The 17,310-nt window shown below is 43.0% G+C and overlaps 1 protein-coding gene across 2 annotated transcripts; it reads left to right on the forward strand.

Annotated features, from left to right (window-relative positions):
* Positions 1–2,373: 2,373 nt before the first annotated feature.
* Positions 2,374–16,122, forward strand: nectin4b (nectin cell adhesion molecule 4b). 2 transcript variants are annotated; one of them, XM_030115774.1, is made up of 11 exons: positions 2,374–2,754; positions 5,751–5,951; positions 7,904–8,071; positions 10,104–10,382; positions 11,258–11,375; positions 13,086–13,237; positions 13,460–13,625; positions 13,831–13,906; positions 14,101–14,160; positions 14,299–14,499; positions 14,996–16,122. In XM_030115774.1, exons 1-11 carry the CDS (start codon positions 2,676–2,678, stop codon positions 15,278–15,280), a joined length of 1,785 nt encoding a protein of 594 aa, XP_029971634.1. In that variant the 5' UTR covers positions 2,374–2,675; the 3' UTR covers positions 15,281–16,122. The 2 variants fall into 2 exon arrangements, with proteins under 2 accessions (XP_029971634.1, XP_029971636.1); XM_030115776.1 differs by having other exon boundaries at positions 15,032–16,122.
* The last annotated feature ends 1,188 nt before the right edge of the window (positions 16,123–17,310 follow it).

Consider the following 17,310-nt stretch of genomic DNA (forward strand, 5'->3'; position numbering starts at 1 on the left):
TCTTGCTGGCTGGCAGAAAATAGCGGCTGGACTCGGAGCAGGAAATGATCGCAGCAGTTTTTCTTGCGTAAAAAATCTATTTAAACTTTGCACATCTTCTTTTCAAATAGACACGTCTACATTTTGCATCTGTCTGTTTGTGTCCTGCAGGGATTAACAACTCATACATCTGACACCTACGAGACGATCAAAATGGAGAAAAAGCCCATGGTCTAATGACGTGAAGGCTGCGTTGCATCTTTACCTTTATATCATGTTGTGTTGACTTGTAGCATAGCTGTGCACGGAGTTGTATGTCTGCATTTTCCCTTTTTTGTTGTAAAAAAGCTTATTTTATTGCTAAAACTTAATTCCATGCATGCATGAAATGCTCAAGCTATTAAATTAATTTAAGGATGTACTAATGAATGTCTTATCAGTGAGTCATCACGGCACGTATCTCTGTCTTTCAAAACTGATTTCACTCAGGCCGTTTAAACAGAAAACAGAAGTTTGATCTTATTTTTGGTTTCTATTCATGAGTTCCTTTTTTCTGTGCTGAAAAACGTCCATCTCTGTTTCTCGGTAACTTGGTGAAATTCAGCCAATGGCCGGAAATCCGCTGATCTTCAATGATGGAAACTTTTTTATACAACTTCAAAGTATTTTACTTTTTATTTTGTCAAAGTCGTTACCCTGAGATTATATCTTGACCTTCGGACAAAAATATTTACCTATATTCATTAGTGTCTTTTTACACTTATTTCACTTCTCAAAAAACTGAAAAGAAAGAAACGGTTTTGTGAGGAATAAAACTACTCCGAACAGTGAACAGATTAAACTCTGATCAGAAGCACATTTCATGCCATAAAAGGGAAAAGTGTTGTTATTGAACATGCTGAGAGGAATTTCCTTTAATTACAAATAATTAGCTCCTGCATGATTTAATATATTGCATATTTTTTTATTTAAAAAATATATATATATATATATATATATATATATATATATATATATATATATATATATATATATATATATATATATATATATATATATATACATATATGTATGCAATATATAATATATTGTTATATAATATATATAATATATTGTTTCCTCAAACAGAGAGAAAAAAAGGTGACACAGTGACCACAGTTTCGAAAAGATCACTTCATTCGCACGGACTCTCTGGTGATAAATACCACATGCTGAGGGTGAAAAGTCGTCTTTACAGCTCATTTATCTGGTGCATGTTCTAAGTTCTGTTGTATATTTGAAAATTAAAAAGAATAGGCAGTTTTTTCTTGATGCAAGCCTTTAGTGCTGAGGCTGCTACTTTAATAGTGGATGCAAAGCAGGCTGGTTTGTTGTGTTGAGTAAACACAGGAGGTTGTTGTGCATTTTTGCATTGAAAATAACATTACACAAAAAAGCAACGTACTTCACAAGCCTGAATAAAGAAGCTCTGCTGCTGTTGCAGTTTATAAGACAAAAAATGCATTGTGTACAGATATTAACTCTAACTCTTGCTTGACTATTAAACATTTAACCACATATTGATGAAGTGTATCAAGAGAGACACTCATAGATACTTGCATTCAAAATTTGTTGTAGTCTAAACAGCAATATCATTACTCAGTAAACAAGTCGAGAAATGTCAAAGTTAGAAAACGTATTGCCCAGAAAACATATACAGCTCAAACAGAAATATCAATAGTTATTAATAGTATCATTATCAATTCTGATTAATGCTCATTTGTTGAGATGGTCATCATTTCAACACAGCTCAAATCTGCTCCAATCAATCAAAACGCAGTAAAAGAAAAGACATTCTGATCAGATAATGTGTATTTATGCTGCACTATTCTTTATTTTCAACTTTTGTGTTGATGCACCTGTTGTAGCGCCTTACAGGGAGAAACAAGTCTCTTTTTGTCTTGATATGATTGGAAATTTTACATTTGAATCTCTCTCTTGATTGTAAAACTTTTTTGCATTTCCTGTATTGTAAATAAACAGTTATGAAATATTATAATGACTCAAGCTTGTCTGATTGAATGTAGATGTTGCATGATGGCCTGATAGCAATGATTAAGTCTATCAACCACCGATTAGTAATCAGTTCATGAGAAAAACAATAAAAGTGATCTAATTTTAAGTCTACTCTGTACATTTATTTGACTAATACGTCCCATGAATGATTCATTACTAGTTTTATACAAAACCACACCAACTTGGTGAAAAAGTACAGTTTTAAGCGAGATGTCCAATTTTTCAGTATCACTTGAACGCAGCATAAAACATGTGGGCGTGGCCATGTGCAGAGGTGGGCGGGGCGTCATCAGACAGGTGTATCGGCTCGGACCTGTGAGTGAGGCGCGTCTACCTCCGCGTGCACACGGACAGCTTTCTGTTTGATCCGCACGCGATACTTCAGTTCCAGTTTGAGTTGATTTGACGTGAAGCTGGTTCAGTTCGTGTTTTTCACGAAAGCTAGACATAAAACAGCTAAAACTGGGATTTTCTGGTATTTTTCATTTTTTTTATTTTATTTTATTATTTTTTTTGAGTAGGGGCTGGAAACACCTGATGCACCTGCCTGATGTGGACCTGCTGAGTTAACATCATGAAATAATAATTGGGGGGAAAATTCTAATAGTAGCATGACACAATAAGAAGCCACAGAGAAGTTGATGGTTACAAACCTTTTGGAAGTAAAGATGGAGCAGAACAAGTTAAAGGCAGCGTGTCTGGCGATGCTTTTTCTAATGGGTGAGTCTTTTCAGCAATTTAAATGTTTTTAAAGTAGCGCTGTTTTGATACAAAACAAAAAGGATTTGACTCTTGACACTCATCATGCTCCAACAAATGTGTAGTTGACAATAAAGACAGATGTATGTGAGTATAGGAGTTATATGTGTTTCATTTCCATTTTCTATCGACTTCTGAGAGCTTTTCCACTGTTTCTCTTGGTTTTGATTGGATTTTTTTTGGTTCAAAATCAAGAAATTCTGCAGACTATGTAGAGGTATTTCAGACCACGTTCTTAAATCCTTTATGAGAACAAGCACAAGGACTCTAGGACTCTTTGTAGATTCAGAAAACATTTTATTGCAGGCTTTGAAGGTTAATAGTTATGCACTATAAAGTTACAATACAGATTTGAAGAAAAAAAGAAAAGGTGTAAACAGCATGAAATTGGACTTAACACTATGAGACATTTCATGAATGACACTTTACACACACACACACACACACATACACATATATATATTTGAAGCAAGAACAGAATGTTCATGAAACAAAAGAGATGGTTTTGATTTTCAGGATTCAGACTGCTGAAAGTCCCCTTCGGGTGGTCCAGACCAAGTTTGCAGAGACAGTTTGATAAGATCCTGGACAAACACACTTGGTTAAAGGCTTTCAGTAAAATAGTTTGAGCTGGTTTAACTAGTGTCAACTTGTAAACAGTCGGTCTGTGATGAGGTGAAGTGTGTTTTGGGCTGCGGTGGCAGCATGCTGGGAGAAGAACTCTCTTGCTTTACTGATCAGTGCAGCAGCCTGTGTTCATCTGTTTTATCAGGACATCACAGAGCCCCTGAAACTGGAAGGGTTAACGTGAGATGTCCACATATTTTCAAGCTGTGGCATATGAGTCCCTGCAGGTGTGGAGAAAGAAGCAGAACAGAATGCAGCTCCGTCACATTCTTACTTTTAGTAAACATGAATCAGAGCTCATTGCCCAACGCTGTGCCCTCTCCCGTGTCTGTGACTAACCCCGATGGTGCTCGTCTGCTTTTGTTTCCCCCTCAGCTGGAGATTAAAGATTCAGACTGAGCGGAAACACTCTTCCAATTAAGCCTGCAGATGCTCATGTTGTTTTTACTGCTAACTGGAGGTGTTGTACTGTCACGGCCATCCGGAGGAAGAGAACAGGAAAAGCTAGTACAGCGGCCTTGTGACGCTGTAGTTGGACTGTGTTTGTCCAACGATTTGTGTGTTTTAGTCTCTTGACTCATACTCTCACTTCTGCATTCATTCCTCTTCCACTTAATCTAAAGTTAGACGTCCATGCTGAGCCGGTCTCTAATTGGGTCACTCACTGTGGTTCTTTGTTGCCCAGATTTAGACCCTGTCTCTGTGTGAAGAGACCTGCTGTCCCTCGTCTCCAGGCTGACATGTCAGTCGATTCGTCCTTGTCCCGACTGCAGAGGAGCTGTGGGAGTTCGTCTCCCACATTGGCTTCTTTGTAATCATTGATTTTCAGCCAGTAAATAAGTAACTCCTGACAAAAAGTCTTCACCCCAGAAATCAAAGGGCAAATGTTTGGCTTTTCCTGTTTGAGTTGTTGATGTGCCGCGCTCTCACGGCCGTCCTGTCTGCTCGGCGGTGAGACTCTATACCAACGCTGATAAGAGTGTCATTCACTAGTCAGCTCTGATAGGAAAACACACAGTTTGTAGTGTTCTGATTAATTACCTTGACGTGAAATGTTCCTGTCTGTTGTGGAGTTTGTGTATTTCCTGTAGGTGTGTGTGTGTGCGTGCCTGGTTGTTTGTCTCTTTGTATTCACCTTTTGGTGGAACTTTACTTATACTACTATACCATTAAAAAAAAAAAAAGTGCTGGGAAAACATCCATCCTCTTCTATGTTCAGAGCGCAGGACTTTTCTCGTTGGCTGTGGGTGAAGGCAGGCCACATCCTGGACTGCTCTCCAGTCCATCACAGGGCGCAAACACACACAGACTAACAGCCACACACTCACATTCACACCTCGGGGCAATTTAGGGTTCATTTTTACCTTCTCTTTAAAGTGTTGGTTCATCTGGATGTGTTCGAGCAGTTGATATCATTTGATGGTATGAGACTCACACACAGCATGGATTTACAGTCAAAGACTTTAAAAAAGGATCATACACTTGAAATAAGCTTAAAGTTTTTTCAATAAACATATTAGGAATCATTGATGAAAACTCAAATGCAGTCAGTTTCAGATAAATCAAAGGAAATAGCTGTTGGAGTGGTTGGCATATATAGTTTTTGGTCATTAAACTTCAAATTTAAGTAAAAATAACTGAGAAAAAGGGGGTCAGGTTTAATTTTCACCTACTGGTTTTAGGATACTTTGATCTGTTTTTTGCCTTTATGTATTTTTCAGACTGAATTTATGTGCCAATTTTGATTTCTAACTAAATGAAAATGAATAAACATGAACATTTCAAAACTTGAATTAAAATGACTCAGAAAAACAAACCATATACAAAAATCTATGAGTTAAAAGACAACCTGCCACAGTCAACCTTGACCAGGAAAAACTGCAAATTAAGTGGATGATTAACAACAGAAGCATCATTTGAGAACTTCCCTCTAAAACAATCCTTTGTATCACAGCAGCACGGACCAAACGGAAGAGATCCCCGTCTGCGATGAAAGAGTTCACTTCCATAAAAGCACCATTGTTCACATTTTTAGCACAATTGCCTCAGAGCACAAAGATCTTGTGGCGATGCCCGCCCTTCGTTTCTTTCTGGGGTTTGCGTGCTTTCTTCTCGTCGGCACGTCAGCAGAGCAGCAGGTTAGGTGAGCTCCTCTGAGAGCGTCGCCTTAATGAATATCCAGCGGAGTGACGCTGTGAATGCACAGGCGGCTGGAATCTGCACATGGAGAGACAAGAACACAGAAAAATGATTTGCATGAAACTCTCCCGGTGGGTCGAATCCGTTGAATGCCTTGCTCATCTGTCCTCCCCGTTTCCTCCCCCTCTCAGCGGTGTGTGTGAAGGGTGACTTTGTGGAGCCTCCCCAGCCCGTCACCGTCCAGCGCTCCCTGGCCGAGACCCAGACCAGGCTGCCCTGCCACTACCAGCTGGAGGACGGAGAGCAGGTGATCCAGGTCACCTGGTACAAGGAGCTGAGGGACGGCAGCAAGGACCAGATCGTCACCGTGCACTTCACGGAGGGCCACAAAGGTACGCCAGCGAAAAGAGTATCAGTTCCACAGGTAACGAGGAGCAAAACATCACTTCCACAACATTTGACCTACGTCTCAAATGAAAATACAGTTTGAGAAGAAGGAGGGTTTAACGTGGGATATTTGTTTTAGGAAAAAAAAAACCCAAAACAATTGAAAGTGAAACTGCAAAATGAATATTTCAAACAATGTCTAGATCTGTGTGTAACTTCATGTTTTCACAACAGGAGAGAAAATTAGAGCTACAGACAGGTGTTATGCAATAACATATAAATGTTGCATAAAATAAAGGCGCTACTGAAGTTAAAGCAACGTTTCTTTTAGATGTCACTATTATTACACTTCCCTTTCTCGCTCTTGCAAACGAAATATCTTCTGTGAGAAGCCGGTTGGGTCAGGAAGTGCTTTTAGTCTCAGTGGTTTGTGTTTGAAAAAGTGTTAATCGAGAGTTCAAAGATGCAACAGAGCCTGTCCGGGCGTCACTCGGACTCTGGATGAGAGCTGATCAGTGGGCTGAGAGCTGTCCTGACGAACTGAGAACTACGTGTAGCTGACTCATTTCAATAAGGAGCAGTTCAGACACCTCGACTCCTGTCATTATGACGATATGATCAATAATTCTCAGATACTCAGGATGCAACCGGGTTAACTCCTGGGCCATTCATCCATGGGCTGCAGGGCTCTGGTCCTGGGCAGGATGCCAGTCCACTGGGCCGCCACGAGGAAATTCACACCTTATTAACTCTGTATTTCAAAAACATTTAACTCATATGAATTCTTTTGAACTGTGGATGGAAACCAAAGAAAACAAGCGCAGGAATAACATGCAGACTCCACAAAGACCTCTCCATGGTCTGGATTTGAACCCACAACCTGCTCTCTAAATGACTAAATGGGGTATTTCTCTCTGGCCTTCAGATGTTTGTGTTTTGTGTTTGTGCTCATTTCCCCTCACACTCTTGAGTTGTGTGTGTCTTCATGTCTCCATCGTGATACGATGCAGTAGACCTGAAAAGTGTTTTCAGACAGGTACAATTAGTAACCAGACCACGATTGACCGCAGGTGGTTTAACGCAAGCTATTATTCCACCGATCAAAACGTGCCAGACAATGTGCTGCTTACATAATCTGACTCTGAAAATATTACATGCATGCGACTTAGAGGAGATGTTGTTTAATAAGCCGAATGCTCGTGACAGCTGAGACTCCTGCAAAGAAAAACATCAATAAATACCATGGAGGAATTCAGTTTGGCAGAAAATTGCTTTCCCAAATTAACTATTATTAGTAGTAGTTTGATAAATGCTGATTGGAGTGCCACATGTTGAAGTAGTGGAAGCATGAGAAGACAAGAAGCCGTGTATGACTGGCAGCTTGGTTGAGGTTAAACTGAAGTCTGTCTGAAAAACTGCAGCTTGGCAGAAAACGCTGTGTGACCTGAAATCCTGCAGGTCTTGTTTAGGGTATTTAAAGCAGACGTATAGAGCAGCTCAACCCTCCAGCGATGGCAGCCAGCTCGTTTTCCTTCTGAACGTCTCTGAAAGCGTGAAGGCTCTCTGTTCAAACACACATTGATAAAGACTGCTTTGAAAATGAAGTGAAGGAACAAATTAAAATGCTTTTTCATGAAGGTTGCCCTCGCAGTGCTTTAATGTATTAACTTTTTACTACTGTTCAATGGAAATAATGTGATTTGTTGAAGGAAATCCATTTTTTGCTTTGATATGTGTTTCATTTTACACCTTGGACTCACTTGTGCATTTTCCATCAATCGAAAGCAGTTTGAATTGTGTTGCTGCGGAAATGTGTTACAGAAATGAAATCTGCTTGGCCTTAAGTATCAGTGCGTAGCTGTCGTGGATGCTTAAACTCTGTTAGGAACTGAACTCCTGAAATTGAAATTGTCTGTTTGAAAGATGGCGGTACTCATCTGCCTGCTTGTGTTGTCAGAGTTCGGTCGGTACTCGGGACGAGTGAAGTTCGAGAACGTCAACCCGATGCAGAACTCGGCTCTGCTCATCCCCAGGACGGAGGAGTCGGACGAGGGCAGCTACACCTGCCACATCTCCACCTTCCCCAACGGAAACTTCGAGCGACGCATCGCGCTCACCGTCTGGAGTAAGAGTCTTCTTTCCTCCCGTCTCCCACGCCTCTCTGATCCTGTAATGATGCTGAAGCCATAATCATCTTCAATGAAGAGAAACTGTCAGTGTGATCACAGCTGCTTCTTTTAAGTTTAATCGGGTGAAACAGCAAAATATTTTACTTGTACTTTATTCTTGACTGCTCCTGTGAATGAAAAGCCATGAGACAACTGAACTGAGGCCAAGCTCACAAGAAAGACTGTTTCAAACAGGATTTTATTGAGTTTATCCAAATCAGACGAGCACAAAAACCTTTGCTTGCTTTGTCTTTTAAGTTTTAGAGTGCTAATGTGTATTTTCAATTTTCAATCTATAAAATATGATAAAAAGTGTGTGTTTCATAATTGATGTTTCTGCTCGGCTGTTTCAACAATCGTCCACAGCAGCTGTGGGAACACTGTTTTGGGAAGATCCTTGAGTTAATCCTCGGGTGATGCTATCGCTGCCGAGCGCTCCGTCTTTGAGCTGTCAGTCATCGGCAGCGATGGTTCGGCTGCCGTCGTGTCTCAACACGCCGCAGATAAGACAACGCCAGCAGGAGTCATAACTGACGATCTGCAGCTCCGGATTTGACTAGTGGCTGCCCATTTGCATTTAGAGGTGATTTGAACGTTTGTAGGTTATTAACCTACCTACCTGTTTGTTTTTTCTCTTCTTAAATCAGTTTTATCCTGTTTCTTTTTTTTTTTTTTTACTGAGGTTATTTATTGACATTGTAAAGAGTGTGTGTCCATCCAGACGGCTGCAGGGACAACAGGTGATGTCCACAGTGGGTGGGGTCTTTTTTTAAAAATGCGGTCTGTCTGTTGCAATCAGCGTAAAAGTCTCGGAGGGGAGGGAGTGGCGTGTTTACGATGCGCCCTGGCAACCTCCAGGCATTTACTGCTGTTCTAAGTGGGAGTTTTATGACATTTCTAATGAAAACAACTGAACTAATTGAACAGAACAGATCATGCATTTCAGATGTTTGTCCTGCGAATGTCTTTACTCTTTACGTTTCCTGTAACATGATCTGTGTTGCACCGTTGCCTGGTTGTGGCTCGATGCCGCCTATTGAGCACTAAGCTGCCGTTTAGCTCTTACGCACCCGAAGCCCCGTATTTCCTCCTGAGATGAGCAGCGCCATGAGGTCACTCTCTCTGTTGTTGTATCGTTCGTGAGTTTTCCACAGGAGGTTCCCTTTGTTTCTTTAATCTCTATTAAGTGCTTGTTTTGCCTTCAGTGATGATGATGCCAAATACCGGCTCTCTGTGTTTACAGCAGTCATGACTGGGTGTGAATCTCTGAGTCACGTTGAACCAGTTTGAGACGAGGCACGAAAAATAGAAACGCTCATCTGAAAGCATAACATGGCTTTTACGTGTTTTCCTGTGTGAACATGAGGAATTTTGTCACCAGAGAATTGCCTCTAAATGCAAGCTGACAAAAAATGAGATTTTGTCGTCATTTAAAGAAATCCTTGTCTTTTCCTTTCTGTTTATTTAAAGTTGAAACCTAACCAAAGTTGTTTTGCAGTTTTTAACCCTGTGGAAACCAACATTCTGTCACCTGCGTGGCAGTGGTTCAGTTCGGTCCAGAAAAGTCACCAAAAGACTGAGGGAACTAATAGAAAGATGAGGGGATTTCTGATTATCTATGGTTCTGCTTATCTAACTTCATCCCTTCCTCCAACTCTTTCTGAAAGATGACACCATGCTGGCCTCCCTCATGTTGTGAACACCGTGACCATAAACATCAGCCTACTGATTCAGCTTTGAAGATTCCAAGATGATCAGACTGAATTCTTGAATTTCCATTCAAAATCTTTTGGGAATTCCTCAAACTAGAACCAGTTTGGTTGATAAACAGACTAACTAGCCCTGATGCCTCTTAAACTGAATATAACCTGCTTGCCTCAAATAAACACAATAACCTGTGTTTGAATTGAGAAAATGAAACTGTGGTTTACTGCTTTGCAGAACGATCACCAGCCAGCGGTGTGGATCTGAACTCTTTTCCTCTTACAGTATTACCCATCTCCTCGCTGGACCCGGTGGTTCTCGTGGAGGGCGAGCCGTTCCGAGCGGTGGCCTCCTGCCGGGCCGTCGGCCGCCCGGCCCCCCGCCTCTCCTGGGACACGGAGCTGCCGGGACAGGTGGAGGAGCGCACCAGCGAGGGCGGCTCGGTGTCCAGCTACTACTCTCTGCACCCGCTGCGCAGCATGAACGGGAAGAGGCTGGACTGCCTGGTGGCTCATCCGGCGCTGGAGCAGCCGCGCCGGCTGGCGAACCGCCTGGTGGTGCAGTGTGAGTGCATGTTCTGCAGCGCTGGCCCAGCCGCACGGAGGGCTCATCTGAGAGGCCAAACAGAACGTCTGAGCGATTCTGCCTCTGACAGCAAGCTGAAGTTTCAGCTCGCTGATCGTAGACGAGGAAGTGGAGCGTTTGAAAGATTTTTATCATTCGTATCATTCTGCAACCTGAGAGGAATAGAAACTTTTGTTTGACAGTTCGTCCAACTTTAAAAAGTTTGCCTGCTTCCCTGATCCCTAAACCAGCCGGCAAACAAAACCAGTAAACTCAGATTGTTGGATTCAGGCATGAAAATGACTTTTGTTAGAAGTAAAGTTTATCTATTGGAAACCTATATGGGTCTTTCTGGAATAAAATGTTCAGCAGTCAGATTGAGATGAAAAATAGAAACGCATTCCAATGGTATATACCAAATATTACTTTTAAAAGAGCACAATTCCCAAAAAGTGTTGTTTTTTTTTCCACTGCAGGGAATCACATATTTTGTGAGCTTCTTATAGACTTCATTCAACTTCGGTTCAGTTAAAATGCCTTTAATGTGACTGTATGTCAACTGAACACAAAGAAACTGAGATGCAGAACAAAAGCGACAAACATTGCATTAAGACTTTCTCTAGTAAAAAAAGTTTAAACCTGTTGTGATTGTATAAACTTCCTGTTCACCAGTAAATGATGAATATCATAACCTGTTAGGTGTTTTGTGTGAGGCCTTTAAAAACTTTGAGGAAATGTGCTCGAGGGAACTGAAGACAAAATCTCCTCATCTGGTGGCTTTATGATGTGATCAATAGTCTTCAAGTCGCTGTTGAAATACAAGTAATCTGATTACTTTGCGCTGCTGCGTTCTGAAGTGTGTTTTTCTCTCCCAGACCCCCCAGATGCCGTCATCTCCACGTCTCCAGAGCATCTGTATGTGGGCCTGGAGAACGCCGAGCTGCTTTGTGACAGCAGAGGAAACCCCAGACCTCACAGCATCACCTGGGCGCGGTATTCCCATCACCCCCTCTGATTCTCACACCTGTCTGCAGTTTAACTTCAGGCAGGCAGAAAGACGACGCAATGCGCCGCCGTGCTGCCTGTGCGGCTAAATCGCTCTTTACATTGCCCTGGAATGTGATGGAAATCATAGATAAGCTGCAGCTCATACACACACACACACACACACATGGACTACACACCCCACAATAACAAAGAGGTGTGTTTGAATGTGCAGAGGGGCGTCTTTCTCTCTGGCCTCGATTCATCCTGGAATAAAAGCAGCGGTGTCCTGTTGCGAAATGTGAAGTAGGAAAAAGCGGGGAGGGAGGGGGGATTTTCACACGAGGGGGTTCGGCAGCAGCACAAGGAAGAGCAGGAGACACATGCTAAGCACTTAATCATAGAGCCATGCTTTAAATATATCTCTAATGCCTGGTAAAACACAGGGTCTGCACTTTAATTAGAGATACTGCACCAGCCATTACAGCTCCGCCTGTGCACACAGGGATCCAGCGCTCATCGCCGAGTCAGAAATACTTCTGCTGTGAGACTATTGTGAGACATCAGGCCTATTCTGGAGAAAAGCTTTTCAACCTCAGAGACACTTTGGAGCTTTGAGAATCCCTGTGAGCCTTCTGTACGCTTTAGTTTGAAAGGAGGCCAGCTTTTTTAGCCTATTTGTACAATTGCTGTTTCCACAGCTTTTCACCATAGCCGCCTCGGTCCGTCCTATCTGGTGACGTGTAAGAGACAGTTCAGAAGAGTCCAGGCACTCATTGTATTTAGACGAGCACACTTAACGTTTTGTGAGAGACGAGCTCGCTTTTTTCCCTCATGCATGCTGTCTTTATGCTAAGCCAGAGTAACAGTTGCTGGCTTGAACTGGATTTAAATAGGCAGATATGATAATGACTAGTATGTCTTTCTTTCGAGCCCACTCCAAGAAAGAAAGTCAGCACATTACGCGAAATAACAAGCTATTTAATCTCAGTTCAAACTCGTTGCTCCATGCAGTTTGGGAAACTGTCAGCCTTCTGAATCAGTAAGAAGAACAGATTAGGATCTCTCTGGGCGTTGAAGGTGTGTTACTCACCTGATCTGTATCATTTTCAACCATCTACTCAGTGTCAAATACAATCTCCACCTGCAGTTTCCTTATAAAAGCCCGGGCAGAGAAGCTAGGTGGGGTTTTGAGAAAAGAAATGTGAGCTGGCCCCAGTTTGGGGGGTGAAGCAGCATTAAATAGCTGCTGCAGCGGCACAGTGAAACCAGGGGCAACATGACCCCTCTCTGTGGACCTGCTCAGAAACGGCCTCTCCTTTATGTGGCCTGTGATGTCTTCCACTGCACAATGTGGGACTCTGCTGCTGGGCTCGCTTAAATCCCCCAAACCTGGTATTTATCGAGTCTATGCAGATCAGTGGGTGCAGACTGCAAGCTCAGCACATTTTGGTTCAGCTGCATGCAAAGTGGTGGTTACACTTTGTGGCGAACTTGATCCATTGTAGTGTTTATTTAGCCGGATTACTTCCGAGATGCAAACCAGTTGTTGCATTTCATGATGCTTTGAGCAGATGCCGTCTTTATTATATTATCTGACTCTGTCAGAATAAATCAAAGCTTCTGTTCCAAAGAGGAGAGCCACAGGTTTGTGTTGAGTTCACCTCTTTGTGACCGCTCTGCAGATGGAGGCTGACATTTTCCTCTTGTTCCGAACAGGAAAGAAGGACACCTGCCAGACGGCGTGTCTGTGACCGGAGGGAAAATCCAGTTTGGACGGACCCTTCGCGCAAATGACAGCGGGGTCTATGAGTGTGTGGTCAATAACACTGTGGGAGTGGGAAGAACAGAGTTCGTGCTGACAGTAGCAGGTGAGTTCTCGCTCATTTCACATTGCATTACTGTGCAGCAGGACCCCAAAAACAAATGTCCCTTCACCGCATGCTTCATTAGTCCAGTGTGAATGTAAAAATCTGCTGCCCTCTTGTGATGGATCAGAGGACTGAACCGCAGAGGTCAAAGGTGTAGCTGTCTGTTTGAATTTAAGCATGAGAGAGTCACCAAATACTTCCTCCTCGTTTTTTTTCCCCCAGAGAAATCTTTCTTCCGGTCGGATCTTCTTGGCGATAGTCAGTTTCTCATCATTATCGGCGCTGCGGCTGCGGGCTTGGTCTTGATCCTGGTCATCGTCATCCTTGTGGTTAATCGCCATCATCGGCACCGAAACAGAAAGCTTGAGATGGAGCTCAGTGAGAAAAAGTGAGTGGAGTTTAATCTTCCTGAGGGATTCACCCAAAACAATCCCACATATTAATGGCGTCTATTGTTGGGGAAGCTCCGTGAATGTTTTGGTTATTAAGTGTTATTTAAACTCCTGAACCGCATGATCAAACACATGCAGTTACCTCATTGTCCCACAAATCCTTCAAAAGTGCTGTCTTTTTTTCTTTTCTTTTTTCCCCAGGGAAGAAATTAACAACCTCTCCAGACAAGCGTCATTCAGAAGACTGAACTCTGTCAGCTCAGACCCCAGACTACCGGTACAGACACAGCTCTTCCGCTGAGAACAATGCCGTGCCGGCCACGCCCACCGCCATCGGGCGCAGCCAGCAGAGCCGCATGATTACAGGCTGCCGCGGCTGGGAACGGCGTCGGTGGACACGTCATTAATATCTCATTCTCTCAGTGTTTACTGTTTGTGTTTCTGTTCCTTGATTTTCTGTTTTCTCTCCAGGCTGACGATTACGCCCTGCTCAGAGTGGACAGCCGGATGAAGAACAGCCAAATATCTCTTGTAAGTTTTTCACTGGAAAGTTAATTTTTTTTTTTTTTTTTTTTCTGAAGGGAGACAAGAGGGGAAAATGTCATCGATAAAACCTGACTGTTTAAGGGATATTTATTCACCTTCTGCCACCCTCCTGTCTGTCTGCAGGAGCGCCCGGGCTACAAAGGCAGCCAGTCCACCCTGGGAGGGAAATGGGCTCCTCAGTCCGGGGTGGAGCTGGACGAACTGGGACGTCCGGTGATCTGGCAAGACGGCCGAGAGAGCCTGAGAGTGGGAGAGATGGACGGAGAGAAGGAGGAGCGCAGGAGGAGGGTGGAGTCGTACCTGAAGAGCAGCAACATGTCGCTGGTATGTGTCCACACACTGGACATCACAGGACAAACACAGAGAGGCACACCGCCACGCCTATCGACAGTTTATAGATACCATTTATCCTCAGATGCACGTTTTTGGTTTGTGGGAGTAAAGCTTAAACTTTCTACTTTAAAATAAAGATTTTGTTCTAGTCTGCCTCTGCTATGCCTGCCACGTTTTCTGCTCTGAACACAAACTTAAGAGGACAATATTATTATATCCCACCCATTCAGAGGAGCTTTCAGGAAGGATGTGCTTCAAAAAGTTGGTTTTCCAAAATCAGCAAAACTTAGAGGAATAAAAAGAAGAAAAATGTATTGTGAATTGTGAGTTTTAGTTGTTGTAAACTCAATGTTGTCGAGATACAAGTTCCATGGATTTTATGTTTATTTCAAGTTAAATGTTGAGGTGTTGGTCCGTTGGTCCAATACTGACTGGAGTGTGTAGATCAGTAAGAGAAACTACTGTTTATGCTGTTTTTCTGAACCAGGACTCAGGTCTTCCTTCATCTTTGGTTCCCCTGAAGGCCCAGCAGGACGACGGCGTCGGGCTCAGAGAACCGGACCTGGACCACCTGCGACAGGGAGGCTCGCCACACGAAGCGGACTGGGCTCCCAGTCCGCCTGCTGCCGAAGGGCACGAGGATGATGAAGACAGCAGCTCCTACCAGATCTCAGAGGCGCTCTCCAATCACTTCTACCTCAGTAAAGGCGTGCTGAGGCCCCGGCCGCACTCCAACGCCATCCTGCTGCAGCCCAGAGGACAGATAATCTAATCCAGACTGTCACCCGGGACCCCTGCAGGCCTCATTCCTCATTTTGAACTTCACCTCAGGAATCAGTTGGCTCCGGTGACGGTAGAGCCGTGACTTTGCTGGACAGACGCCACAGATGAGGAGCAGCCAGGCGGGAACTGGGGAGAAGTGCCTGTTCCACTAATGGAGGGTTACACGGCAGCAGAGCTTTGCTTTTACCTCACTCCGAAGGCAACGTGAGCCGTGGACGAAAAGTGATCAATGATCCAATGACAACCGTGTCATGTAAACACTTAGCTCTGTCCGATTCAGTCAATAACCCTGCATGGTCGTCTCCTCCTGATCATGAATGAATGAATCAAACACTGGCTGGCTTCCAGGTAAAACTGTCACACTTGACCAACTTCACAAGGCGGAGCATGATGGGATTGATCCACTGACTGAATCGGAGGATGTTGCTGGTGTTTAAAAACCTGATACCTTCGTTCAGTGTTCATGGGACAGTACGATCCTCAATGAGAACGACTTCAAGGAATGAAACCTCCTGTTACAAAGTTGACCTGATCGTAGGGTGTGACGAGATCTCGCGGGATTAAATCATGATGAGATTTGTCGAGATTTGAGTGTATATTCATCTACTTGCATTACAGACAAAACACAGTTTTGTTTTTTTTATGTTTGTGGATGAAATGAAGCAAACTGGGATTTGGCATCAGGTTTATATCTTAACAATTCCTTTGAGTGTTCATTGATGGCACACGGGGATGACCTGTAAAAATACTTTGTAAAAAAAAAAAAACATTTGATGACAACCACTATATATGCTGTTTTTTTGTAATAAATTGCAAAAAATAACATTTAAATATAGAAACATTTATTTATAAAAGTACAGCAAATGCATTTTTATTCCAGAGTAATTGTTGTTGACTCTGATTTCTGACACCTGGACTCGTTTCTAGTCTCGAAGCTTCAGTGACACAGCAGCACTACAGGAGGGTGGCGGGCGTCCGCTTTATTTGTGTTGTGAATTTCAAACACTCATTATAGCTTCAACAGAACAGAGGCTTCACCTTCCAACAGGATGAGCTCAGACAGTAGAAAGCATCAATGTCCAAAGTATTGCTGCCGATGCCAAATAGCGTGAAAGTCGTATTATCAGGGTGCAAACACACACTGAAGCTACAGAGAGCAGCAGCCAAGGAAGACAAACTTTTGCTGACATTCAGGAAAGAATTACTATGGCAGGTAGGGCTTGGAGATGCTTTGCTTTTTCTTTTTACCACCAATTTCAAGTTGATCTAAACTGTGAATATTTTCTCCATGTGTTTGTGGCCCTCTGGGTTGGAGTTATTTAAAGGTAATTATGCTCTTTACTTGTCTTGCTCCACTGCGATCGATCAGGGCTGCAGTAAGATAATCCCGGTAGAACTGGATTAGTCAGTTCTGGGAAATGGGCTCATTTGCTTTCTTGCCAAAAGTTAGATAAGAACAAATTGATCAGCGCTGATCTCATATTCTGTGATCAAAGAGTGACAGAAAAACTCGCATTCAGGATTTTGTACTTCTTTCAGATGTTGTGTGAACCGAATGTTTTTTGAACACTGGAGGGAAAATGTGAAGAATTTAGGTCATCTTGAACTTTGTCCTTAACTCTGTAATAGTAATTCACTCGAAAAACACGAGCACTGTGCCTGTAACGAGCACACTGCCTGTAACGAGCACTGTGCCTGTAAGGAGCACACTGCCTGTAACGAGCACTGTGCCTGTAACGAGCACACTGCCTGTAACCAGGCTTCACTGTGGGTCCCCAACGCTTCCTGACCCTGGAGGGGGGCAGCAGAAACAACTGCTGCGATGCAGAGCAATAAAACATTGACAGTCCATTGTAACGGTAAAGTTTTCATACTGTAACGGATTATTTCAACCTGTAACATTGTAGACATAACTCTATATCACCCATATTATGAAGCTCCATTGTACAATACCATAAAATATCACATTTCATTTTGAGTTGCGACACTTGCTAATATGTGTTAGTAGTTATTTTATTT

The sequence above is a fragment of the Salarias fasciatus genome, chromosome 18 (genome assembly GCF_902148845.1).
Source record: "Salarias fasciatus chromosome 18, fSalaFa1.1, whole genome shotgun sequence".
Taxonomy (NCBI): domain Eukaryota; kingdom Metazoa; phylum Chordata; class Actinopteri; order Blenniiformes; family Blenniidae; genus Salarias; species Salarias fasciatus.

Bases quoted from the DNA above. Each gene is read 5' to 3' on its own strand.
- nectin4b (XM_030115774.1), top strand. From the start codon at position 2,676: ATGGTTACAAACCTTTTGGAAGTAAAGATGGAGCAGAACAAGTTAAAG. The intron at 10,383-11,257 runs GTGAGTGCATGT...TTTCTCTCCCAG, and splicing joins GAACCGCCTGGTGGTGCAGT to ACCCCCCAGATGCCGTCATC. The intron at 11,376-13,085 runs GTATTCCCATCA...TGTTCCGAACAG, and splicing joins CACAGCATCACCTGGGCGCG to GAAAGAAGGACACCTGCCAG.